The sequence below is a fragment of the Oxyura jamaicensis genome, chromosome 20 (assembly GCF_011077185.1).
Source record: "Oxyura jamaicensis isolate SHBP4307 breed ruddy duck chromosome 20, BPBGC_Ojam_1.0, whole genome shotgun sequence".
Classification (NCBI taxonomy): Eukaryota; Metazoa; Chordata; class Aves; order Anseriformes; family Anatidae; genus Oxyura; species Oxyura jamaicensis.
In genome coordinates this window covers 4,844,730-4,871,293 of record NC_048912.1, presented here as the reverse complement: position 1 = coordinate 4,871,293, position 26,564 = coordinate 4,844,730, and the positions used below count along the sequence as shown (strand labels likewise).

The 26,564-nt window shown below is 60.3% G+C and overlaps 1 protein-coding gene across 1 annotated transcript; it reads left to right on the top strand.

Annotated features, from left to right (window-relative positions):
* Positions 1 to 601: 601 nt before the first annotated feature.
* Positions 602 to 25,254, top strand: NECAB3 (N-terminal EF-hand calcium binding protein 3). The gene is made up of 13 exons (XM_035343976.1): positions 602 to 837; positions 4,583 to 4,607; positions 5,616 to 5,724; positions 14,587 to 14,612; positions 14,956 to 15,053; positions 20,722 to 20,858; positions 21,036 to 21,157; positions 21,440 to 21,519; positions 21,724 to 21,777; positions 22,328 to 22,440; positions 23,661 to 23,738; positions 24,103 to 24,194; positions 24,838 to 25,254. Exons 1-13 carry the CDS (start codon positions 748 to 750, stop codon positions 24,864 to 24,866), a joined length of 1,053 nt encoding a protein of 350 aa, XP_035199867.1. The 5' UTR covers positions 602 to 747; the 3' UTR covers positions 24,867 to 25,254.
* Positions 25,255 to 26,564: the final 1,310 nt, after the last annotated feature.

Genomic DNA, 26,564 nt, shown 5'->3' with positions numbered 1-26,564 from the left:
GGGTCTCACTGGGTTGACTAGGGTCACGCTGGGGCTGACTGGGATTGCACTGGAGCTGACTGGGACCGCCCTGGGGTCACACTGAGCAGAATGGGATCACACTGGTGCTGCCTGGGATTGCACTGGAGTCACGCTACGCTGACTGGGATCAGACTGGCACTGACTGGGATCAGACTGGTGTCATGCTGGGCTGCCTGGGATCACACTGGGACTGACTGGGATCAGACTGGGGTCACACGACGCTGACTGGGATCAGACTGGTGTCATGCTGGGCTCACTGGGATCCCACTGGAGCTGACTGTTACCACACTGGGGTCATGCTGGGCTCACTGGGACCGCACTGGGGATGCACTGGGGACGCATTGGCACCACACCGGGGCTGACTGGGATCACACTGGGCTGACTGGGACCACCCCGGAGCTGACTGGAGCCGCCCCGCCCCAACCAGGACCCCACCGGGTCCCCACCGCCGCCCACTGACACCGCGGCGACCACCGCGGCCCTCACTGCGCCGCCCCGCCCCGCTCCTCTCCGCCAATGACGAGCGGGGCCCCGAGGTGCCAATCACCGAGCTGGGCCAACCGGAGCGCCGCGGAGGCGGGCCCGGGGCTGAGAGGCAAAGTTGCCGGGCGGCTGCGGAGCCGCTCAGGGGCAGCGCGAGGCTCCGGCGGCCCCGCACGGCCGCGCCTCAGGGCCCCGCGCCTCAGGGCCCCGCACCGCCGGGCCCCGCACCGCCGCCCGCCCGCGATGGCGTGCGCCCAGCTGCTGGCGATGTGCCTGCTGCCGGCCAAGCCCGGCGCCGCGCCCCGCAGGGAGCCGCTGCCCATCTTCCACGACGTGAGTTAACGGGGCCCGGCCCTGTGCGGGGCCCGGGGCCTCTCCGTGACGGGAGGGGGGTGAGGGGAAGCGGCGCTGGGCCGGGTGCGGGTGTTGGTGCGGGGCCGGCCGGGTGTGTGTGTGTGTGTGTGTGTGTGCGCGCGCGGTACCGCCCGGGATCCTGCGGGCTCGGCGTCCTCTGCCTGCTGCAGCCCCGCTGCCCGCCCGCTCCCACTGCACCAGGAGCCGGGGGAGGGAAATGCCCCGCGGCTCCCCCACCCTGAGCAAGCAGCACCCCGCAGGCTGTGTGCGGCTGGGGGAGCTGCAGCCGCTGGCTGGCTGTGCTCCCCCAAGGCAGGTCCCGCTGTGCCGCGTCCCGCTGCTCCTCTCCGCTGGGGGGGGGCGGGGGGGGGGGGGGGCAGCGCCGCGTTCCGCGGGCTGGATGTGGCCCCGCGGCACCCGGGGGGCTCCCCGGGACGGGCGGGCGGCTCGCGGGGTGCCGGGCGAAGCCCGTGCCCGCCGTGTGGCTCGGCTCCCTGCCCCGGAGCCGCAGCTGGAGGGGTGGGGGTCTCCCTCCCCCCCTGCTGGGGGGGGGGCTCAGGGTGCAGGGTCCTCCCGGCAGCATCATTAGCCGCGCTAATTACTTGGCTGGCGGAACGTGGGCTGGAGGAGGGGGTTGGCGGTGACAGCTCAGCTCCTCCGGGTGCTCGCTTTTGTCCCGGCTCTATCCCTCGGAGTGTCGTTAAGACAATTACAATGTGGAGTGTTAACGGCGCTACCAGCAAGCCTCTCGGCACACCAGCCGCTTCCCGGGTCCTCACGGCTTCCCTTCCTACCTCCCCCGGGTCCCTTGGCTCCTGCATCAGCTCCGGAGCTTGCCAGAAGGGTTTTAACACCTCCTCGGTCGGGGCTCTGCAGCTGGCCGGCTTCCAGCTGGGTCCGTGGAGCTCAGCTGCGCCCCTTCCCTCCTCCTGCAGCTCCCAGCCCGTCCCACGGGCACCGGGAGACAAGGGCTGCAGGCACCCGTGTGTGTGAACGCGCTGCAGACCCTGGGCATCACCCCCACTACGGACACGGCCTCTGCTACCGGCACCTCCAAGAGCCCCAGAGGTGTGAACCTGCTTTTTTTGCCCTCCCCCAAAGCTGTGGAGATGGTGCTGGGGGGCTGCGGCTCTCTGGGTACCGCTGGGACCAGGTGGAGACAGGGGGACCCTGGGCTGCGGGAGGGGCAGGCAGCAGAGCGGGAGGCTGAAAGCAGCACCAGTGGGCTCCTCTCTGATGCATGTGGTGGAGAGAGCTCCTGGGCAGCCTGGGTGCTTTTGCTGTGATGAAGATTGAGAGGAAAAGGGGAAAGAGGAGGTGGGGAGGGACACAGGGCACCAGATGAGAGGGAGAAAAGCAGGCTCTCCCTGCCTGGATGTGTCAGGTTGTGCCAGGCCAGCTCTAATGAGCCAGGTCACGTCCTCCTGGTCAGCACTCTGGCATTTGCCACTGCTGGAAACTGCCTGCATCTTGGGGAGGTGAGGAGGAGGAGGAGGGCTTTGCCTGCGATGCTTCGGTGTGGGCGCTGTGCGAGCCACAGCGCTGCCATTGCAGTTCTTTCTCTGCAGGCATCTCAAGCCTCTGGGACATTTGGCCCCCGGGCTGGACCTTGGGACTCGCTTTCTTTCCTCTCTACGTACCAGAGACTGAGCGAAGCTGCCTGGGCAGCGAGCCGTGTGCTCGGTGCTTTTACCCTGCCGTCCTGCCCCCAGGGCGGCTGTCCCCTCCCTGCAGCCAGCCCGGCCCTGGCTGAGTGTCCAGGAGCTGGGGTTGCTTCCAGTCCTGCGTGCAGGGATGAGCCCTGGAATGTCCTTCCTTCCCAGGGCTGGGGGGCTTCATAAACGTTGGCTCGGTGCTTCCTCCGTCGTTCTCAGCCTGTCTGCTGTCGCAGGCGCAGAGTGAGGTGCGACCTCTTGGGCACAGGGACGAAGGGAGAGGGACGCGTCTCTCTCAGGCTTGCAGCAGCGTTCCTGCGTTTCTGGAGCTGCCCTGAATGCAAGTGAGGATTGAGGCAGGGCTCCCCAGCAGCCAGCACAGACCTGTTCCCACTCCCAAGCTGAGTCCCCCTCACCGTCCCCAGCATCGCACGGCCTCGAGGGACATGGAGCAGGCGCTGCCTCCTCTCGCAGGGCTCTTGTGGCTTAGCTGAGCTGACCTCAGGTAGGAAGTGCAGCCCTGAGAACCCCAGCGGCAGCAGATGCACAAGCAGACCCTTTAGCCTGGAGAAACCTTTGCTTTAAAACCCAGAGAAATCCCCAGTGTGTGGGAGCTGCAGGTTTCTGTACTTAGCTCCAGTGAGGAAGCTCCAGAGCGCGGCGTGGGAGCCCTAATGGGCATCCATACAGCTCCCTGCTCTACTTTCAGGCAGGAAGGCAGCCTGGCCCCGCTGGAGGCCAGCACCCCGCAGGTACGTTACCTAACGCTGGGCAGCTCAGGGCAGCGCCTCCAGGGGAGCCTGCTTTGCTCAGAACATCCTCTGAGGTGTCCCTGCCTCTGCTTTTGGCCACAGGGATGGACCAGAGAGTTCCCTGCTGGGACCAGCATCAGAAAAGCCTCTGCCCAGTTGCATCTTTGGGAACAGGATTCTGGTTTCAGCTGTCTTTTACTCTGAGCTCTCATCACGAGTGCCTCAGTGGCTGTGCACGCAGGGCTGGCTGCGGGCTGTGCCCTCAAACAGTGCAGCAAAAGCATCAGCAGGGAGCGGGGGGTGCAGGGGCAGCTCAGCAGGGATGGGGCCTCCTGCAGCCAGGAGCAGAGCTGGTCTGGGGTGGTTTTATCAGCGGTTTCTACTTTGCAGCTGCTTGGAAAAGAGCCTAGCACAGCCTGCCTCCCCCCTTTCCTGCCTTTTTTTTTCATTCCTGATCTTTCTTCAGACCTGAAAGAGATGGCTAAAAAGAAAGTTGTTACACAACTTGCTGTTGTCAGCTCTGTTAGGATGTGCTAGCCAAAGCCTGTGCTGCGCTGTCTGCGAGATGTTCCCAGGCTGCAGAAACCGTGCTGTTCCTCCCCGGAATCAGCCAAGACCCGCAGATAACTGTTGGTGAGCAGTGAGAGAGGAAGGAACGAGAAGCCCAGCCTTCTCCTGGGCCCCAGGCAGGAGAGTTGGGTCGAGACACGGCACTGGAGCAACTCTCAAACTGTGCCCTGGGCAGAATTCGTTACAGATGAATGAATGAATTCCTAATTGCACTGGAGGGGGTTCGCATGTCCAGGTGTCCCAGGCGGAAGGATTCTGGAGGGTGGTTACACCACTCAGGACAAGAGCTGCCCGTCAGTGCAGGGGGCTGAAGTGTCAGCGGTGATGCTCAGAGTGTTTCCGTTACGGGGTGTTTCTGGCTTGATGTCCTCTCATTTCAAGGATCTGAAAAATTAAACGCTTTCCATCACAAGCCTGTGGCAAAGCTGCAGCAATGCCCTTTCTGCTTTGTCCCCCTCTGTTCTCTGAAAGATGCTCTGCCCAAGTGCTGGGCTCGTGCAGGCACCAGCGGGTGTGCTGGGAGCTTTGTGCAGCGGAGGAGAGGGATGGTTTTCATCACTGGCAAAGGGAAATCTCCCACAGACCGGCGTGTGCGGCGCTGTCCTTCCCAGCCCCGGTAACGTGGGCTCCTGCGGGGCCCGGAGGTCTCCCCACAGTGGCTGGGGAGGGCTGGCAGCTGCCTCGCTCGCTGTTGAGCCGCACCGCTCTTCCTGCCGCCTCTCAACCCTGTCGTGTTTTGCCTTTCAGATTTTCCGGCGAGCCGACAAGAACGGTGAGTGCTTTGTTCTGCCGCCGCCTCCCCCTCGCAGGCTGGTTCCGGGCAAAGCGGCAGCCCTTCCCCGCCGAGAGGCTCGCTGCAAGAGCAAAGGACAAGGGCAGGCAGATCTCTGCCTGGAAGAAAAACGCCTTTCTGCTTTGCCTGCTGGAGAAGACGCCGGCCAGGGGCTGGGAGGGGGCTCCCCAGCCTCACCGCCTGCGTGTCGCCGGGGGCAGAGCCTCCCGGTGCTGGGTGCTGCTCACTGGGGGCGAGCAGCGGGAGGGAGGGCAGAGCGAGCTGTGCGGCAGGGCTGGCCAGGCTCCCTCAGGCTTTTTCTCCACTGGTTCAGTCGCTGCCCCCTGTTTGGGTGACCCTGTTCCTGGGTCCTGCTGGAGTCCCTGGTGTCTGAGAGTTTGGCTCTGTAGGCTGGGATTTTATTCGACACCTGGAAGCCAACAAGTCCAACGTCACGAGTCATTTCTCCGACCCTTCCTCCCACCTGGGCTCTTATCTTTCCTGGTAGACTGCAGATGCCAGGAGCCACTTTTATTGCAGATCAAATTGCAGCTTGGGAGCTGAAGTTCTCCACGCATGGGAAAGGGGAAGCTCATGAGTCAACTGAGAGATTTTCGTTCCCTTAAAGATCTGACACCGTCCCCACTGTACTGTGTACAATAGCTCTGTGCTGGGCAGAGCTAAATGGAAAGCCTGCCTGGAAAGTCACCGAAGTACAGAGCGTCTGAATGCGTTTCTGAAAATGCTACAAAGGGCCTTTTGGAAGGGTTGGAGAGGCTGAAATGCCCACCTGGCAGCACTAGCACTGCTTGCCAGCCTTCCTAGGTGTTTGGTGGGGATGCTCTGGCTGGTGGGACAAGCTTTCAATGAGATCTCTGCTCTAATTATTATGCACAACACACCCAGCCATCCCACGCTGCTGGTAAAGAGGCTGCTGGGAGGATTGCTGGGGCTTGCACGCTCCTTTCTGCAGATATATAATTATTCTTCCCCTTTGTTTGAATGCAGATGATGGGAAACTGTCATTTGAGGAGTTCAAGAACTATTTCGCTGATGGGATCCTGAGCTCGGAGGAGCTGTGGGAGTTGTTCAGTGGCATTGACAGGCGTCATTCAGAGTAAGTACCATGGTGGCGCAGAGGAGAGGAGATGAAGGAGGATATAAAACTGCCTGACTGTAGATGGAGGACGTTTGGAGGCGGGTGCAATAAATAGTCAGGGTGAGATAAACCTACCTCTTGTAACACGCAGATGTTAAAACCCATTAAACACCGGGTACAAGTATTGCTGATGAGAGAAGCCAGACATTTTGAGAACAGGCGTTATCAGATTTACTTTAGTGCTATAAAAGCAAGCATCCATTTAAAATCACATTATGTTGGTTTGAAAAATGTATTCCAGAAATACACAGCCCTACAGAGCAGGTTGTGTATCTGCAGGAGGAGCATGTGGTGGCGTGAGGACGATGAACAGACAGCTATCTCTGCGACTGCTGACACAGGGAACTCGTTTTCACTTATGTAAGAACTTCTTTCCACCAGAAAGGGGCCTGATGAGTGTCGGTGTAACTGTGAATTTAGGCCAGCTTCTTTAAAAACAGAAAATAATTGCACTTAGCTCTCGGTTGCTATAGATTGGGGCTACCCAGAGAAATCTGTTGGGCTTTCTAGAGAAATCTGCTGGGTTTGTCCCAGTCTTTCAGAGATCAGCATGGCCTCAGTGGGGACCCTCTGCCCTGCCTGCCCCTGAAAGCAAGTGTGTTTTGGCACAGGGAGAAGCCGGCCTTTGACTAATTGTGTGCCTGGGAGCTGACTGGTAAAGCTGAGGGGTGCTGCTGTGGCAGGAAGTGTCTGCAGTTCCCTTGGGTCTCAGGCTCAGCTCTGGCTCGTGCCCATCCCCAGCTCCCCAAGAAGCTGCCGTGTCTGTCAGGTGCCCTTGGCTGGGGCGGTACGGGGCGCTTTGCCTGCAGGGGAGGTGTTCCTTGGTTCAGCCTCACGCCGCGTTCTGGGCCCAGCGGGCGGGAGCTTGGTGCCGCTGGCAGCAAATCCGGAGCAGTCCGTGGCTGCGTGTCCCCGAGTCATCTGCCCTGAGCTGGCTCTGTCCAGGTGTCCCCTGAGGAGATCCTGCACCATTTGTGAGGGGCTATCTTCCTCCAGTGACTGCTCGCTGCCGGGCGTGCAGTCGGTTGGGCTCGCTGGATGCAGGCAGCAGGAGGTGACCTGCCAACACCTCCTCGTCCTCCTGGAGATCCCAGGGGTTTAGCAGAGAGGCATCGCCTCTCTGTGCGAATGCTCCTTCCATCGAGCTTCAGTTTGGGTGGCTTTGGAGTCATCACCAAGGCGATGCCGCTGGAAAGCAGATTGCGCAGAGCAGGGGGCTTTACCTGGATGCCAAACATCTCCTGGTTCACCACCGCGTTGAAGTTGGGTTCAGTCCTGAGCAGATGAAGCCGGGCTGTCAGAAGGCACACGGGTGGCACCACGGAGCCTTGCTAACGACACCAGAGCCCGCAGCAGCTCTGCCCAACCTCAGTCCTTCTGCCTGGGCTTGGGCAGGGTACTGAGGCACCCTCCCAGCTGGCCGGGGTGCGCGGTGGCAGGTGTCAGGCAGCCCCGAGCTGCCCCGCAGGCTCTGTGCCCCCGTGCCCCCCAGCAGCACGCCCTCTCCCAGTGCTCTGTGTGGCCCTGGCTGTGGTGGTGCTCCCTGCAAGTTGTCGCCGCGCGGTAGCTATGGCAACGTGGCAGCATTGAGCTGGTGACATCTATTAACAGGGCATGACCATTGCGGTTTTGATCCCTTTTTGTTGTGAAGAACAGAAGGGACCTCGCAGACGGAGCTGGGTTCCAAATTTGTGTGTTCTGTAACTTCAGGGACGCGTAGGAGGCCCCCAGCCCCACGAGGATGCCCTCGTTTCCCTGAGAGCAGACTGGAAGGCCCAGCCGTGAGGCTGTTTCAGGGACGCTCCCCATTTCTGTCCCGGGCTGGTACGTGACCCACATGCACATAGGGAATGGTGCGAGCAGATGAGAGAGGGCTGGATTTGGGGTTGTGGCTGCAGGGAGCTGTGCGTGATCGCTCCAACCTGATCCTCAGCTGGTGAAGGAGGAGGGGGCGGCATGTCCTGGAGCAGGAGCCTGGTTCTCCTCTCTCTGCCTGGTGAGAGGCATCTTTTCCCCTGCAGCCACATTTCTGAGTGCTGTCATCCTGACCTGGAGCTGTGCGCCTGCCAGGATCAGGGACTTCAGGACAGGTTTGTCCCCAGGGAGGTGCTGCCCAGAGGCTGCCACTGCCTCTGCTATGCCGTGTCTCCCCTGGGCCACCTCCACAGGCTGGTGTCACACAAGCACAGCCCGCCAGGAGTTGGCGTCAGCTTTCGCTTGGTGCTGCTCCAGGCGGGGTTTGGCCTTGCGCTGATCCGTGGCAATCGCTGTCACATGTGGCACAGAAATGCTGTCTGGGGCAGGCAAGCAGGCTTGGCTCTGGGCAGCCTCGGGATGCGTCGGGTAGTTCATTGTTTCACTGAGCTTGCCAAAGACTTCAGTTCAGGGATGTAACGGGTTGTGCTCCGTGTTTGTATAAAGACAGGGCCAAAAAGTGCACGCTGGGCTGTGTGCAGAGCCACTTAACCGCTGCGCAGCACGGGTGACAAAAATCAGGCAGTGTTTGGTGTGCTGGACCAAAGAAAGCTTCCCGTGGTTCTGCGTCTGGAGCTGGGCTTTCTGTCATTTGTGTTTGGGGTGTTCAGGGAGACCTTCCCCTTCGTGCAAACTCTGGTGGCTCCTAAGGGCTGTGCTCGCACCCCGGCCATCCCCTCAGCAGAGCTGCTGGGGAACCCTCCCCCAGGGCTGCTGGCTTGCCCTGTGCTTGCAGGGACTCGGTATTTTGGAGAACTGGGTGACACTTGCCACTGGGTCCAAGAGTTGCTACCGAAGGACACCAAGAGATGCCCAAGACCGTGGTTCTGTGAGCCACATTTCTTTACACTCACAATCTCTTCCTCGCCTCTCCGAACAATTTGCTGTCCCAAGGAGGTGGTGAGGGAGTTTCCCCTGGAGTGCGTGGTGTTGCTGGGCACCTGAGCCAGCGCCGTGCCTGCCTGCACTGCTGGCCGCTGCTGGCTGAGGGGTGAGGACAGAAGCAGGGGATCCTGTCCTTCACGTCGGGTCTGCCCTGCCCTTGAGGCGGTCGAGATGCTGTAAAAGCCCCGGTGTGGTGGTTGTCCACACCACTGCACGTGGAGGGGCTGTGAGCATGGGGAAGGATGCAAGGAGAGCCAAGCTGTACTGGGCCAGGGCTCTGTCTCTGCCAGTATCTTTCTGCCACCAGTGTCCACAGAAGGTGCTTAACAAGACCACCTAGGAAGCACCTTCACCCTTACAGCTTCCAGTGGCCACTGGTTTGGAACCTTCTTGACGAGACCACCTGCTCCTGTAGTCCTCTGCTCCACAAATCTACCTGATTTTGGTCTGAAACCATTCAGACTTCCAGCTTCAACCACAGAGGCTGAAAGCGAGTTCCACTGTTGAGCTGTGTAGCGTCAACTGCTCTTCCTTCGGTGTGTTTTAATGCTGGTTTCTGCCAACCGCGTGGGATGCTCTGCAGGTCGTTACGAGAGGCGTGCCGAGGAGGCCAGGGAAGCCTTCTCCCTGCAGATGCTGGGATTGCTGTGGGCTTCATGGAAGGAAAACATGTTTCATTACTGAGCAGAGCACATTCAAACGTCCGGTCTGCATGTGTCTGAAATCAAAGGCTCGAGGAGCGGTGGTGGGAAGAGGCCTTCAGGAGGCTCTAGGTCAGCCTCCTGCCGGGGTGCTGCTTACATGTGAGTTCAGCACAAGCATGGTCAGCTCTGCAAACATACCCGAAGTTCTCCTTTCACGCCCCAGAGCTTTTCTGGTGATGGGAAGGCTCTGGCACTAATCCAGTGGCTGGATTTGGCCGTGAGGGTGCTGTGTTCATCAGGTCTGGGATGAAAAGGTTGTTTTCTTGTCAGTGCCAGCCTGACCGAAGGAGACACAGCAACAGAGACTTTTACACCCAGACGTTACCCGTGTCTGAGTAATGGAGTGCTGCCCAGACACATCCCGACTCTCTTTCATCACTGCGAGACTGCATCTGCTCCTCTGGCTCACAGAGCTGACATCTGCGAAGATTAATATTTTAGAGGTCTCATACATTATTCCTTCTCCTTCCAGAGAGGCCGTAGCACCACGCTGGTCTTCCCTCTCCTCTGTCCTTCCCGTCAGGTCGTGCTCCATCTCCTGTTTGTTCTGGCACTGGGGCAGGGTGCTGGCAGCCCGTGTGTTCAGCCGCCTCTGTAAGGTTTGGTTCTATTTTGAGCTGGTGGAATAAAAGCTGAGGTGTAGCCCAGCGTATCTTCGGTGGGTCGGGTGGTGGGAATAGCGAAGCTCATCAGAACGTCCCCTGTAAAAGCTTTGAATCCAAAGTGTTTGATTTTGTTTGAAGATTTTACATTTCCCCATGAGACTTCTTCTTCCTGCATTTCTCAAAATTATTCCATTTTGACTTTAAAATACCTCCTTATTTTAATTCTTTGACATTTAAAAGATGATGTTCCATGCTGAAATCAAATGCAACTTCTCATTGTCACTTGGTCCAACAGCCAGGTTCGCTGTTTGGTTTTGCTCCTCAGAAAGCACAGTGCCGAGCCTGGCACCGCAGCAGAACAGAGCGCCGTGTCTCCCGGGGAAAAGGCATTTTCATCCCCCAGAACTTCTGGGAGAGAAAAAGACAACTGTTTTTAGAAGGGGTGAAAAAGCTCCACTGCTGCAGAAGGGTCTTGGGAGAACCGACGTGCAGCTTGCTGCCAGGGCTGGGGGTCTGCTCGCAGCCTCCCCAGGTCTCACTGTAGCGGCCCCCAGCCCGCGCTCCCTTGTCCTCTCCCAGGCGCTTCTGCACGAGGGCTGGGGGACGGCGTAGCAGAGACCCAGCTCTGCAGGTGTCTGAGCTCCGAGGTGTGCGTGCTGCGTGCTTGCTGCTCTTGGTGTGAACCGCTGCAGTCTGCCCCGGGAGCTGTCGTGTAGTCCCCGTGTACCTTTTTGTCCTGCATCTGTTGGGAATGCTCAGAAAAATGAGGTTCAGAAAATCCTCGATTGGGTGAGAGCGGTCAAATCGGAGTGACGGGGGTTTGGATACAGACTGCTGAGAGCCTGAGGCTCTGATCTTGAGCCGCGAGTGAAAGATTTTGGTTTTCAGTAGATGCACTGACCTCAAAGTTTAAAAACAAACAACAACCACTCTCAGAGGGAATAACCTCAGTCCTCTTGTGCTGTGGAAGAACTGGTTGTGTAAACTTTCCTCCTGGCTTTGGTCAGATCCTCAGTGTCACAGCATCTGCCCGTCTTTCAACTCGGGAGAGCAACTACACCGCTTGAGAGTGTGGTGTGAGGGGCTGGGGAGCAGCCCTGTGATCACAGCAGAGGTTTCCAACCTGAACGTTAAATGATAAAATAAATAAATAAAAATCCCATCTGCTTTGCTGAAGCTGATTGATGTTTTCTTGCATAAATTCCAGGCGCATTCTGACAAAATCCTAACAACATAATGATGACAAGATCCTCCATCAGCAGTTCAAGCTTAATTACAGTTAATCAGAGGTTTGAGCACAGTCAAAATACAGCGATGTGGAGATGTGGAGCGTCTCAGGAGAGCTGCTTAGGAGACAGGGTGCCTCTCTGCAGTGACAGAGGGGATGGCAGAGGGAGGGGCAGAGGGAAGCCTCTTGCACCCTTGCAGCCCTGCAAAGGGGTCAGGGTTTGGCCCGCAGGATCTCTGCGTTGGCTTCCCCTGCTTTCTGGTACGAGATGGCTTCTGGTAGCATGAGAACGATGCTGTCGGTACTGATGTTTTCTTGCTGCACTCTGCTCTCCTGACGGAGTTCTGCCCCGGGAGCTGATGTTGCAGTGCCAATGTGGGAAGAGCCAGGTGTGATTCTGCCCTTGTGTGAGGCAGGGGCAGGGGGTGCAGGGCGTGGGAGGAGGCTGGGCTGGGAAGGGAGCGGGTCTTCTGCTGCAGGAGGCTGCGTGCACCACAGGGTCTTGGTGATGGGTTCAGCGTTCACTTGCTCAGTGTTTTAGTGATTGATCAGTTACCATTCGCTTTGAGAAGCGAAAAGAGAAGATACAAAGAGGTACCAGCAATCTCTGGCCTCTCCTTCCAAGCTGTGGAGTGGGTGCTGACAGCAGCTTTCTGACACACAGACACCTGCTTGCTAGAGCCCGGTGTGGGATCTGGGCAGTGGTCTCAGCTGGTGGCCCCTTCTCATTCCTGCTGAAACTTTTCCCAGCTCCGGGTTCTTGCTGGGGACAGATGCAGGTGCCAGGGTAAGGTACGTGCTAGGTATGTGACTGTATTTTGTTAACTTGGGTCAACATCTCTGCTTTTGCAAACTTTACGTATTTCTTGGATGGGGACCAGTGGCTGCAGTTATTCCCCTGGGGCACGGGGCTCACGAGCCATGCCACGGGTGCTGCGGTGCGTGCCAAGTCTCTTGTGCCACTGCAGCAGCAGGGCACTTCAGTGGCTCTGCAGGCTCCAGGCAGCTTTCAGGATTATGTGGAACAAATTAAGAAGGAGCAAGGCATTTTTGCAATTTAAATTTGTGCTTCAAACCCCAGCCATCCTTGCGGAGCAGTGGTTGGATGCGTGGAGCTGCTCAGAGATGGGATCAGCAAAGTTTGACAGAGCGGAATTGGCAGATGAAGGGGCGTTGGTTTTGTTGATTATCTGTATAGTTTCTCAGGGGAAATACTATTTTTTATTCTCATCAAAAACTGTCTGCAGTGCCAGGACAGCGCACCAGATCCCCGCCTTAATCAGCTCCTCCAGTAGGTGTTTGAAGTGGGGGAGGAAATCACACCCTAAAACTGTCTCCCGTGCCTAACCAGGGGCCTGATGCAATGAACTAAGTGCAGGGGGCTGCACCCCCTGCCAGGGGGCTGTGGTGGCCCCTCACACCGAAAGGGGTCTGGGTTTGCTTCTCAGGTGAACCTGCTTTAACACAACTAGCTTCTGTTTCATGCCACACGGTACTTCCCCTCCGCGCACCCCCAGTTTGGGTTCTCCAGCAAATTGTAAGTGGGGAGCATCCTCCCGAGTCAGCTCCCTCCCCTGGGGCGCTCGCTCACCGCCAGTCCCAGCGTTTCACTGCCCACCCTGGCCTCCGGTGGCTGTGCGAGCTCCGGGGTCCTGCGGGCTCAGGTGGCAGCCGGGGGCGTGGGGACTTGGCCAAGTGGCTGCCCTGCACCTGAGCCTGCAGCCTGCTCGTAGGCGTGGGGCAGGCTTTGTGACTGGCTGGGAGGCGGCAGCGCCGTGCACCCGGCTGAGCTTTGCAGGCGTCGCTGGTCCCAGCGGACGGGTCAGCTGGCAGTAGAAGCAGTGACAAGGTGGTGTTTGCCCCGTGAGGAGTGGGGAAACCTAAAACTTGAGTTGTCACATCAAAAATGAGAGGCTTTGTGCGTGGCCTTGCCCAGCAGGATCTGCATGTTTTCCTAATTTGAAGCACTAGGTGTTGTTAAACCATGAAGTGGGAGCTCAGCAGGAGGGCAGACCCAGAAACCATCCGTGGCAGCACCCACACGGGCAGTGGTGCCGCATCCTTGTGCTTGGAGCCCAGTGAGCTGCAGGCATCTCCGCTTCCTCTGCATGCGGCCGTGCTTAAACGTTTAAAAATCTCTTTCGTGCTGTCTTCCACTTTCCCAATCCGAAATAAAAATGGCTGCAGACACCTAGGGGAATTTGAGACAGCAGGATTTCTGGAGAGGAGGCTGACTTGAATGAATGCCATCCTGGGGCGTTTTCCCTGGAGGCCGTGCAGGTGATGCGAGGCATCGCAAGCAGCCCTGCCTCAGCCAACCTCTGGTTCTGCCCAGAATCCTCTCCCAACAGCCGGCAGGTATTTCTTGATGCTTCCTACTCCCTCTCCACCCCAGCTATGCCTTTTTTAGTAAGAGGAAGGAGCTCAGCCCTCTTTGCCTGCAGTGCTCGCTGGCTGTGCAGTCAGGAGGCAAGGGCTGGCCTCGCAGGGCCGCAGGGTGGCAAGGCGGGGCTGGGGGCTGGTGGGGCTGTTCTGCCACGACCCTGCTTGCGCTAACGGGACGGCGTCCTTGCCTACCTGGACGTACGCTGGCTTTTCCACAGGATTCCTGCCTTGTCTGGCACCTGGCACCAAGGAGGCTCAGGGATCCGACGAGCTTTTCATGATGCGTGGTGTTTTTTTTTTCCTTCATCAGCTGCTTGCTGTCCGCAGGTACTGCGTAGCTCCAAGCCTTGCAGGAGGCCAGCTTTGGTTCTGGCTGCCTCACAGGGACAGGAGGGCGAAGCCCCTCTGCTTTTTTTGAACCCAGAACAGAGTTCATCACAGGAACAACCCCTCTCTTGGACTATTTGCAGCTGTCCCCAGAGGGCTGAAGCTCCAGGCCCCTTGGCAGCAGCTGCACCAGGGGCACGTGGGGCAGAGAGGCCAGGAGAGGGCCTGCTGAGACATGGGGGGGCTGGGCACTGAGACGTGAGGGGGATGTCTGCACTGAGCGCTTTGTGACCTGGGGGGGAAGAGGTGCTGCAGAAGCAGCTCCTGGGTCTCATCAGGTCCAGGACCCAGAAATGGGGCTGGTTCCCCAGCCCAGGGGTGCGGGGCAGTGCCTGCCTCCTCCAGCCTCCCTCCCCGCTCCGTCCTTCTCCCACAGGTGCTTTCTCAGCGTGCTGCAGCTCCATCTCCCTGGTGCTGGACAGGAGATGGGGAAGGAGCAGCCCTCCTTCAGCCCTTGAGGCAGAGGTGATGCCCTACACCCCTTCCTGGTGCTGAGCACAGCTCCTGAACTCATGTGGCTTTTTATCTTTCTAATACAGCTTTTAAAAATACACTGGGGGGCTCCAGACAATCCTCTGAGACCCTGCTCACCACAAGTATTTCTCCCAGAGCAGCCCCACCATCTAACAAGAGTGGTTTTTTTTTCTTGCAGCAATGTGGACACGGAGAAGCTGTGTGGTGAGTCAGCCGACCTTCCTCGGGGTGGGCTTTGTCTCCTGCGGGTCTGCAGCGGGGTTTGTGCCCACCTGGGCAGGGCAGGGCAGGGCTGGGTGGCTCAGGGGTGCCAACCCTGCGTGTGAGTCCCTCTGGGGAGCGTATCCCAGGGTGTCTGTGCTTTCCTCCAGGGAGGAGACGTTTTGTCAGGGGAGGAGCAGAGGGCTTTCCGCCTGCTGCCAGGCAGGAGGGGTGACCCCTGGGAGAGGGACGTGAGTGCCCCGAGCAGTGCTGGGGGCTGCTGGCACAGGGGAGGCTGGGAAGGAGCTGCTCTGGGAGCTCACTGTGGTCTTCTCTCCCACTTCAGATTATTTCTCAGCGTATCTTGGAGAGTACAGGAACGTGCTTTCTGCACTGGAAACGCTCAACTCTGCTGTCCTGGCAGCAATGGACAAAACCAAGCTGGTAAGGACGGGGCAGGAGGGTGATGGGGCAGGTGGGGGGGTAACAGAGGTGAGCTCAGCTCCCTGATCAGTGTTAGGCTTGGGCTGCAGGAGCCACAACCGTGGTGCCTCCCGGGTGCACCGGGATGCCTGCTGCAAAGAGACGTGACACGGGTGGGTTACAAGAGGGTCAGTCCTGCTGCAGGCAGCTTGGGCTCATCGCAGCCTGTGCGCGTACCCGTGGGGACAGGAGCTGCTGTAGGGACAGGGCTGCTTTGGGAAGGTGCCAGACGGTCAGAAGGAAAGAAATGGTGAAATGCACCGACTGCTGGCTTTGTGCTGTGCCCATCCCTGCTGCGAATGCCTTCCCTCTTCCTGCAGCTCGCGCTGGCGGGAGGCAGATCTGAGGCTGCTAATTAGGCCGAGCAGCGTCCTGCCTTGTGAACCTTCCTGCGGGCACGCTGCAGGGCAGGGGCTGTGGCACCCAGCGCTGCAGCTGACATACGGCTGTGGGAAACGCTGCAAGGGCCCCCCGTGGGTACCAGCATCCTGTTGGCATCTGGAGCGTATGAAATGGTTCAGCTTTGTGTCTGGGTCCTGCTCTGTTCTGTGACTGTGGGAAGGGCTGGCCCTTTCTTTCCCTTCCGTCTTACTGATGCTCAGTGTGAGGCGGATGAACCTGTGGGACGTGCCAGAGGGAGGTTCAGGGGGCAAGGACGTGCCTGTGGGAGCAGGAACACGAGCAGGACCTTGCCCTGAGCAGCATGGCCCCTGGAGCAGCAGGGCTCTTGTGGCTGAAGCGTGAGGTAGACGTGCCTGCGCTGCTCTTCTCTTCTTGGCAGAGGTGGGAGAGGGAGCAGCGGGGCTGAGCAGCGCTCCACATGCCCCTGTCTCAGCAGGCAGGTGGGGGTATGGAGGCTGCAGCCCCAGCCCTGCACCACCTGCAGCTCTGGCAGGTTCCTGCTTTGGGCTGCGCTGGGCCAAAAGGCTGTTTGTGAGACCCTGGCGGGCAGCAGGTGACCCGCCGTGCTGCCCGGCGCTGCTGCGGGTGGCAGAGCCAGCGTGTCCCTGCCCAGCAGGGCGGCCGCAGCTCTCTGCTGGCTCTTCGTGACTTCGTTAAGAATCACCTCAGTTCCAGGCAGGGTGAGTGAAGCACCCACAGCTCGAGTTGTCCTGAACTTCACAGGAGGAAGTTTGGACCCAAGTTTCCATGTACCTGCTACGAGCTGTGTTTTTCTGGGGGAGTTACGGCAAGGCTGAATCGGCCATCGTGAGGAAGGTGAATAGGGAAGAGGGGCAGCTACCCGCCGAGCAGAGAAGCAGAGGAGGGCCGGTCCTGCTGCTGGCTCTGCCGAGCAGCCCTCAGTGGTGTTTACATCTCTGTAAAGCCACCCGGGATCTTGCCCCCTGAACCTCCCCCTGGCCGTATCCAGCCTCAGCAGCGTCTCCCTGTACAAGTTTATTAAATGCAAGTCCAAGGGGAGAATGATTCATCTGGAGGGAGCCGTGCTTTATCTGAATTCTTTTCTGCCTTATTTATATATTTATTTTAATAATGAGTTCATTGTATATTCATGCGTTTCTCCAAAGTACAGCACAATTAGTGTCTGCTCCGCAGCATTGGCGTGATGTATTCATTCATTTAATGGTTCCTGCTGTAAACATCCCAGGGAGCTCCGTTATAATTACACGTCGCTCTGCAGCCCTGTTCAGCACGTACCTTGAACTAATCATTTTCTTAAATTAACTTCTCATTTTTATCTCCTGGCCCTTTCCTTGGGCTCGAGGAAAGAAAAAACCTGCACTGGGTTTGGTGTTTAGGTTGTAAGACCTTGGATGCAGCTGCTAGGAAATGGAGCTGGGCAGGGACTTCAGGTGTCACTGCCTTGCCCTGGAAAAGGGGAAGCCGGTTTCCCCTACTGAAACATTTCTGCGGACTTTTTTTTCTACCTGTGATGGCTCTGCCCAGAGCTAGGAAGAGGAGGACAGGTCGGGTGGGCATTTGCAGCACTGCTCTCACCCGTGGCTCAGCCCCAAGCTCCTGGGTGCCCCGGTGCAGGTGCTGACCCTCCCGGGGCTCTGCTCCCTGCACTTGCCCGCTCAGGCAGGCTCTGCACTGGGGAGGAGGCAGGAGAAGGGCAATGCTGTGGCTCTGTAGCCATGGCTTGTGCTGGAGCTGTGGGAAATCTGTCTGTGCTGGAGGCTGGCAGAGATACAACGCTGCTTCCTTACCTGCTGTGACCTGGATGCACACCCGTGTTTGTATTTCCAGATCAGGATTGGTCTTGGGCTATTCTGGGGTTATAGGGTTGGACGGGAAGACTTTGGCCAAAGCTCACACCTCTCAGAGCCAGAGGAAAGGACAGAGATTTCCCATCCTACGTGTCTGCCTGCCACCTCTGTTAATTCAGACTCCCCTAACGGCCCTGGGGCTGAGGACCAAGAGCTGCGGTTTGTCAGAGGAGCAGCCCTCCTGAATGAAACCTCACCCTGGGGGTTCTGCTGGAGGTACTGAGCGCTGGGTGCTGAGCAGGCTGGAAGGGATCTGCCCACTGACGTGGCCCTCTCCATAAAGCTCTGCTCAAGGAGCAGGGCTGCGGGGTCAACAGAAGATAACTTTCATTCCCTGCCTGGTTTTCCCCAGGCTGTATTTAAGAGAGCTTCCTGTGATGCCCGAGGAGGCAGCGATACCCGTACCAGCTAAAGGAAGACGGGCATCTCCAGCGTGGCCTGGCTCTCACCAGTTAAACCATGGCATCTCTTGGTTAGGGCACCAGCAGCTCCTTACCTCTGCTGCCAGAGGATTGCCCCCCCCCCCCCCCCCCCCCCGCGCCTACACTGCAGCTGTAGAAAGTCTCATGTGCATACGAGCCCACTTCACAAGACGAAAACCAAGCAGAGCGTGAGGTGCTGTGTTAGCACAAGGGAAGCGCTCAGGCAGCGTCAGGACAGTGCTGCGGCGGGGTGAGGCAGGGAAACACGGAAACCAGAGCTCGGGGAGTACGCTGAGGCCGTGCTGGGAGCCGTGGTTTGGAGCAGTGCCGCTGAAAGTCCTTGCAGTGGCCGGGATTCCCACCTCTCTGCGTGCCACCGCTGTCGCTGCGGGCCAGGAGTGCCGGTGTGGCTCAGCAGCGTCGCTCAGAGAGGGCTCGGTGCCCTCTGCCAGGCTGCTCGGCCCCGTGCCTGCAGCACACCTTGTCGCAGCGCTCCCCAGCAGCCTGCGAAGCACGGGAAGTGGGAGCCAGGTTCATCCTCGCCGCCTCCGAGGCTGCGCTTCCTGCAGGAAGCAGTGCTTGTGTCGCTTCTTGTGAGTCCCCGGCTGGCAGAACAAAAGCAAACTGTCAGTGGTTTGTGGCCGTTCTTCATTGCTGAAGACATGGTAAAGGAAGATGCCTCTGCAAGAAGAGGTGTTTTGTTTTTGTTTTGTTTTGTTTTACCAAATTCCATCATTTCCTTAGGTATTGTTAAAATATAACTGCTGCTAGCTCTGCCAAATATGCTGAATGTACCTTATTCCGTGGCTAAACTTTGCGGGTAGGGTGTAACAGTTTCAGAGTAAGGACCCCATATTTATTCCCATAAATATGGGAATACCTCGGGAAGCAGTCTGATATTTCTCTCAGGAGCCCATGTGCTAGAATCTTCTCATTCCCTAGCTTGCCGTCGCTGCACGCTAAGCTATAAATACCTCTCCAAGTCAGATGCTCTTCCGTCTCCACTGGCAGGAATTGTGTGTTCACCTATTCCGTTCTGTGAGCATCATCACGAGAAACTAATGAAACCTCTCAAAGCACCGTTGCAGCAGCTCTTGGCAGCTCTGGGCTTTTCAGTTGGGTCACCGGAGCAGAAATCCCGCTCTGCAACCAAAAAACTTCTCCTGTGCCTGCCGAGTTATTATTTACAGCTTTCCGGGGGTCTTTGCCGGGAGCAAAAAATGCTGCGTGCTCGGTGAGACACGGTGTTACGGAGAATGCGTTTCAGGGGGTTGGAGCTGCTCGCTGCACTACCCGAGGAGGGTTTTGCTCTGCCGGGAGCTGAGCGAGCACAAAGGAGCTGCACTGGGGAGGGCGTCGGTGCCAAAGGGCGAAGGGGAGGGCAGACGGAGCGGCAGGGTCCCTGCCCGGGGTCCGCAGCCCTGTGCCATCCATCGTCTGCAGGTGTGGGACAGCCCCGGGGGCGTTTCTGGCCCCCCAGTGCAGAGTGAGGGTGAGGATAGTGGGGGGATCGGGGGGGGCAGTGACTTCATTTCTCCCACGTAGGTGTCGAGCCTGCCCTCTGGGGCGGGGGCTGCTGGCCCCGTGCCACCCCTGTCCCCCAGAGAGCCTGGCTTGGAGCCCCAGCCCCAGGAGCGGGCTGGCCCCAGGTGGGGCCTGGGCCTTGCACCGCATTTTTGGCACCGGCGTTAAGAGTGAAGTCCAAGTGCTTTTACACAGAACTTCAGGAATTTGGGATCCTCGGTTCTTCTGCCTGTTGCAGGGAAACAGAGTAGGAATTGGAAGTGTTTGACCTTAATAAGGCAGTCGCATCACTGGAGGCTGTCTTGGAGAGGGGAGAGGGAGCTCGCAGTGCCTGGCGCAGGGGTGGCAGCCTGGCTCCTGCGGCGGTGGGCAGGGGTGAGGATGCCGCAGGGCAGGTGGGGTGGCTCAGGTCCGGTCTGCCTGGTGGTCTCCTCGAGGAAAGGGGTTGTCCCCTCCTGCTGGATGTTCCTGCAGACCAGGCAGCTCTCCTGCATCAGGTGGGGACTCCCTCCGTGGCCTCCTACCACCCAGCCGTGTCTCTGGGAATGCTCACAGCAGTGCACCGTGGCTTCTCTGTCCCTCGAGAGTCTTAAATGCTGGGCACGGGGCCTGGCCTCAGAGGGCTGCTCCCCTTTGCCACCTCCGTTCCCTGTCTGACCCTGTGCTGAGCTGAGGCACCCTGCTAATGCCACAGCAAAGACCGGTGAGCTCTCTCGTGACAGTGCAGTGAAATCTGCCAGCTCCCCAGGGTGCCAAAAGGCCTTTGTACCAAAACTGCCAGCCGTGAGTTCAGGTTTCTGGTTTTCGTCAGCTCGTGCTCTGTACCCGGCGCTGAGCTGCCGTGGTGTCAAGGTCAGGACCCACCTCTCGGGGTGAAGTTGCTGTCATACAAGCACCGTGTTCATTCGTTCTCCCCAGCTCCCGTGTTCTGCCCTGCACCCTCCCCTCACGACAGATCCCGCTGCCTCTTCTCATCGTGCTGCAGAGCCCCTGCCCCGCGTGCTCCTGCGAGCCCTGCTGCAGGCCGGGCAGCACCCCAACAGGCAGGAGGCAGCAGAGGCTGCCCTGCCCACCCCAAAGCCCCCCCTGCGGCTGGGGTGTTTCCACAAGCAGCCTTCACCCGCGGGCTCGTGCGTGTCCATCGCTGCTTCCCCACAGTTCCTGGCCTCCCCTGGGGCCGTGCCCCCCGGGCTGTGGGTCAGGCAGAGCGGGGCGGCAGCCTGCCCTCCCTGCTGGGACCTAAAAGTCTGACACCAAAAAACTTGGTTGGCATCCACCCCGCTGGGGCCGGTAGAGGTGAGGCAAACCCTCGTGCCTTTCCTCAAGCCCTCCCTGAGCCTGCCTGCTGGCACCAGCAGCTGAGGACTTGTGTCTGCAAGGGCCAGCCCCGTCCAGGTGCGTCTCGGCTCCCTCACAGCAGGCACCTGACGTTTCCTCCCCGCTTCCCCGCAGAGGTACGAGACCTCCTCCAAGACTGAGCAGTTCCTGACCCGCTTCCTGCTGCGGGAGACCATGCACCAGCTGCAGTCCCTGCAGGGCTCGCTCGAGTGTGCCGTGGACACCATGGAGGAGCAGGCGGGGCGGGAGAGGTAACGGGCGCCCGGTGGGACGCGCTGCCCCTCCAGCACCCAGCGCGGGGCCGCGGCGCGGGCAGGGCTCACAGGACCCCTGGGAGGGACGGCGGGGAGCAGGATCTGCCCTTTGCAACCTTAGCTGGCCCCGCCGAGGAATGGCTGCAGCTGCCCTGTTGTGTTTTATTCGTTCAGGAAGGACATAAAGAAGCCGGAGACCTCCGTGGGCCTGAGGGCAGGGAGGCGAAGTGGGCGCAGAGGACAGAAGAACGTCTGTCTGTCCCCGACGGACCCCTACTCCGGGATGCTGACCACAGGTACCGCGGCCTGGCCACCCCCGGGGCTGCGAGGGTCGGGGCGTCCGCCCCTGCTCCGCTGCAGCCCAGGCTGGGTGCGAGAGCAGCGACGTGGGGCAGGGGGGTCTGGTCTGCAGCGGGGTCAGGACCGGTGTACCCAGAAGCGGCCACCCTGACCACGGCAGGATTTCATCCTGGGCGGTGGGAAGAGTTTCAGGAGAAAATTAGTTTCTTGGTTTCAGAGTTTAGAAGCTTTGGCGGTTTTCTGAGTTTGCAGCAAGCCTTCTGCCTTCCCCTGCGCAGGCGTTTGTGTCGAAGCTGACAGCCAGTGGATGGCCCAGATCGCCAGGCTCCAGCAGCTCATCGAGAAACTGGAGTGCAAGGTGCGTGGGGGGGGGGTTGGGGGGCTGCCCCCCGCCTCGACGCCTCTCAGGTCAGCACGAGGACCTCTCCCTGGGACAGCGGCCCAGGTGTGAACGTCTCTGGGGCCGTGCCCGCCTCACACCGAGCCGTGCTGGGCTGTGGGTGCCTCTCGTTTGGCTTTGTTCCCCAACGCCTGCAGCTAACGGTGGTTTTGTGAAACGCAGAGCCCGCGCCTGGAGCCCCTGAAGGAGGACGCAGCGTGCAAAGGACGAGATGAGGTAAGTGCCGGTCCCACCTGTGTGTGCAGCACCTGGTGTGCACGCGGATTGCCTCTCACACACCTCTGTGCTCCGGGACGGGCCGCCTGCGTTAGCTGCTGCCTTTGCTGTGGGTGGGAGCCTTGCCCAAGGCACACGTGGCTTCTTCGGGGGCCGTGGGTGCTCACGAGCAGGCCGAGGAAGGCAGCCCCCTGCTCGGGAGTGCCCAGAGCTCCCGGCTTCTCTCCGAGCCCCTGCAGGCCGTGCACAGCCCCAGCAGGAAGACCCCAGGGCCCAGGTGCCCCTCTGGGCTGGCAGGGGACACGGGGACGCGCGGCAGTCCCGGAGCAGGGCCCCGGCACCAGGTGGAGCACGAAGCCCCGACCTTTGCGGGCGCCGTCTGCTCTAACGGGGACATGCCCAGCTCGGCAGAGGACACGTTGGCTCTGTTCCCGGCGTGGCGGTGCCAGCCCCGTGTCACTGCCGTGCTGCAGCGGGGTGGGAGGAGGGCAGGCAAGGGGCCGGCTCTGCCTGCGGTGCCCCCCCCCGCCTGACCGCCTGTCCCCCGCAGCACATCCTGGTGGCCAAGAGGCAGATCTCGGTGGCGAAGAGCGGCGTTGAGGAGTTCCGCCAGGCGTTCAGGTCCTACACCGAGGTCACCGCCGGGCAGAGCAACTGCCTGCAGTAAGTGGGGCAGGGGGCAGGGCTTGCCCAGAACGGGGGGGGGGGCCTGTCCCTGGGGCCTGTAACGCTGCACCCCGACGGGCAGAAGGGCTCTTTGTAGAGCAGGGTGTCCCTGCTCGGGGGGGGGGGATGCAGCACCGAGCAGCACAGCCACTTGCACGTGGGGCTCGCCCAACCTCTCAGCACTCCTGGGCTGCAGGGAGGTGCTGTTAGGCAGGGGGGGCTCCCCAGGACAGCAGGGCCATAAGGACAGGCCTGGGGAGAGGGGCCCTGGCTCCGCTTCTCCCATGTGCCAGCCCTGGGGAATGAGGGGCAGGGCAGCCCCTCGTCCCCCGCGCTGGTCACAGCGGCACAGGGTTGGGCTGGGCAAGGAGGGGGGGTTACACCGACAGTGAGGGAGGTGGTGTGCACGTGTGAAAGGGCGCAGCATTGCTCCAGCACTGAAGGACTTAAGAGGAGATAGAAGTCAGGGGAGAGCTCACGTCACGGCATTGCCTCATTTAAAACGTGTGCAATGCTGGTGGGGAGCATCCCTGACCACCTAAAGCTGCCCCCCCCCCGCGTGAGGCCAAGGCTGTGCCCCCAGCACCACTCCGCAGCCGGGGCAGGGCGAGGATGGAGCCCCATGTTGGGCGTCGTGGCCCTGCCAGATGCCCCTGGAGATCACGCAGCTGCGCTTGGAGAGGCTCTCTCCTTCTCCCACGGGAGACTTCAAGGCACTTGCAGAGGGAGATATTCGTACTGTTCCCATTCAGAAGTGTCAGCTTCCAGCTCTTCAGCTCCAACCGTACAAAATTGCATTTCCAGGCCAAACAAAAGGAAGATACTTGTTTTGACATGTGGCAGAGAGAATGATGGTTTTCCTGTGGAGCTGACGGGCTTGTCTGTCGTGAGAGCTGCCCGTGTGACAGCCGGGCTCCCTGGTGGGACAGAGCTGGGCTGAGGTGTGGGGGCACTCGGCTCAGCTTCACGCCGGGGAGCTGCGAGGCACGGTGCGGCATCGCAGCCCTGTGCGTGGGGACGCAGCCCCCAGATTAACAGCTGTAAAGCTCCCGGCTACAGGAGCTGATTCGGGTGAGGGGTCCCCTGGAGCAGCCAGCAGTTGTGGCTGCGCCCAGAGGTCGCTGCTGCCCCTCGGGATCCCGGTGTGGGGCTGGCGTGCGGATCTGCACCCCTTGCTCCCAGGCGTCCCCAGCTCAGGGTTGCTCCTGTCCCCGCAGCGTGTCTGCCTGCAAGCTGACGGACGAGGCCTGCTTCATCCTCTACGAATTCTGGCAGGACGTGACTTCGTGGAGGAGGTTGGAGCCTTTCCTTTTGCGTGGTGGTGGTGTGGGTCTGGGTGCTCTCAGACACGCTGGGGGGTGGCTAAAAGGGCTCCCCTGGGACTCCCCAGTGGATCCCGCTCGCCCCATTCTTGCACAGCCTGTGCTGCTGCTTGCACTGCCCTGCCTGGCACGCTCGTCCCGGTGCCCCAGGGACATTTGCAGTGGAGGGGGATGAAAGCCCAGGCAGGGGTGGGGAGCGGGGCAGAAGCAGACAGCCTTGTGCTGGGGCACAAAACCTCTCCTACAACGGAGGGGCACGAGCGAGCCCTGTCCCCGGGGCTGGAGCAGAACGGCCTCCTCGCCCCGTGCTGCCCTCACCCTGCACGCTGCCTTACAGCCACCTGCAGTCCAGCTACAGCAAGACTTTCCAGCGCGCCATCATCAGCTTGCTGGAGTCCCCGGAGCTGCTGACCACCATGCTCTTCCCAGGTGAGCGGGGCGCGAGGTGCCGGCCGTGCCGCACTGCTGCTCCGAGGGGGTGCCTCGTCCCACTCGGGGGCAGGAAATTGGCTTGGGGGTCACTTACATCGTGTTTCCTAGCATGTTCTCTGGCCTGGGTAGCCAAGCAGCTGGGAGCATTTCCCAGATGTGCTGAGTCCCACTGACAGCAGCCCGAGCCCTGGCTCGAGCACACTTCACGCCTCATTTTTCTTCCCCAGATCCCTGAAACCCCTCTGCGAAGTGCTGGCCCTCCTGGGCCACTCCCGGTGGCTGTGCCCCAGCTGCATTTTTAAGGCTGAGTGGTGCAGAGGCAGGGGAGAGACCCAGTCAGGGAAGATGCATGTTCCCTGGGGTAGCAGCAGCAATCTGACCAAGACGTAAGGAACGGGGAGAGCGTCGAGAGAGATGAGACCAGATCGAGCCCCAGCTTAGGGTGTCTGTTGGGTTTACTGTCAGCACCTGTGGAGGTGGGCACTGGTGCTTCAGAGCCCAGTGCCCACCAGAGAATATCAGTTCTTGCTGAGCAGGGCAGAGCCGTGGTCTCCATCACTCCCAGCTTACCCAAAGCACCCCGTATGATGCCCTCCTGCCTGCCGCTGCCCCCTCACCCCTCCCCTGTATCTCTCCCCAGCATCCTGGTGGATCATGAACAACAACTGACCCCGGCGAACAGCAGCTCCCAGGACGCAGCTGGCACGCAGAAGGATGCAGAGCCCCCTGCACAGCCACCGCCTTCGCTAGCGTTTGTCACCTCCGCCTCCCTGCCCTGCGTCCTGTGCAGCGTGCTCACCTCCTGCAGCCTGGGGGCTGCCCCTCAGCTCTGGCAGTTTTACCCTTTTTGCTCGTTTCGCGTAATTTATTTATTCCTCTTCCTCCTGGTGCCAAGGACAGCGTGCAGGGACGGGCTGGGGGACATGGCACGGCAAGGGTGGCTCTGGCCCCGTCACATCCCTGTCCCTGACCCCTCAGAGCCACCCGTGGGTGAGCAGTGGTTTTGTCCAGGGAGCTGGGCTGGCTCATGCTGTGAACAGTGTTTTATAGGAGAAAAGAAAAGGATTCAGCAAAGGCAAGCGGAGTGTGTTTCTGGACAGGAGTGCCAGCCGCAGCCTGCACAGCCAGTGCTGGGGTTTTGGGCAGCCTGTGGGTGTGCTCCCACCCCACGTGCCAAAGGCTGCGTGCCCCAAGGCACAGCCGTGCCCCAGGCACCCCACAGCCGGGGGGATGGGAGCGGGTGAGGGTGGCGCCGGGGCTGCCACCCGCTGCCTGCGGGGCCGCCACCTCCCCTCCAGCTGCCCCCCTTCGTCCTGCAGCTGAGTGACCCTAACCCAGAACTGGCCCCAAGTGGGGGACACGCAGAGGTTGTAGCCTTTCAGCTGAATGCCCAGCGGGGCGGCTTGGGGCATGCAGGGAGCCAGGAGAGCCCCTCGGGCTGGAGCAGCACAACGCCCGCCCCATCCTCGCCTTGCAGAGCAGGGAGGACAGGAGCTGCCCTGCATGGTGTGCAGCAGCTGCCACTGAGGGCAAACGGGGCTGGGCACCGCTGTCACAGACCTGTGCGGTGCCCAGGCAGGACGCGCAGTGCTGTCCTCCTGCCACCCTGCCCAGCTACACACGGGTACCTGCCCCCCGTGCTCCCTACCCCCCATCTTTTCCCACCCCCCAAGGGATGCTGCAGCCCAGCAGCACCCCCAGAGATGCAGCGAAACGTGAATTGGACCGGTTCTCCCCAAATGCACTCACTCTGGGGCTGAAGGGGCAGTGGGGCGCAGCGCTTGCTTCGGGGGCGGGGGGGCTCTGCCTGCCGTGGCCACGCAGACACGTGCATCGGGTCACTGGGGCCAGGCTGGGGGCCAAGCAGCCCCCTGGGCGTAGGAGGTGATGGACGGTGGCTCCCTGCACGGCTCGGGGTCATGCGGAGCAGTGCTGAGGCTGGGAGCTGCCAGCCAGCACCCCGCCACGCTGCTGCAGGGGGTCACCAATGCTGGGAAGGGCCTGAAACCCCCTGGGATTCGCCCCGTGCTGGTGGGTGGCAGCAACCAGGGGCTCCCTGCTTGGATGGGGTGCAGGAGGGGACCCAGCTCATCCCTGGCCACAGAGACGGGGTCAGGAGAGACCCTTGGCAGGGGAATAGCAGCAGCTGCTGCCAGCTTGCAGCCCCAGCAGCCCAAACCCCCACTCGTGCCATCGAACCCAGCTGCTGCCCAAGCAGGTAGGGAGTGCGCAGCCTGGCCCAGCTCCCAGCTGGGCCCCACCCTGCTCATTTGCCTGATTACATCAACGGCCTCTGATTGCCCCAGCCAAAGGAGCAGGGTGCTGGGAGCAGGGGGATGGCCCCTGCTGGAGCCATGCATGAAGAGA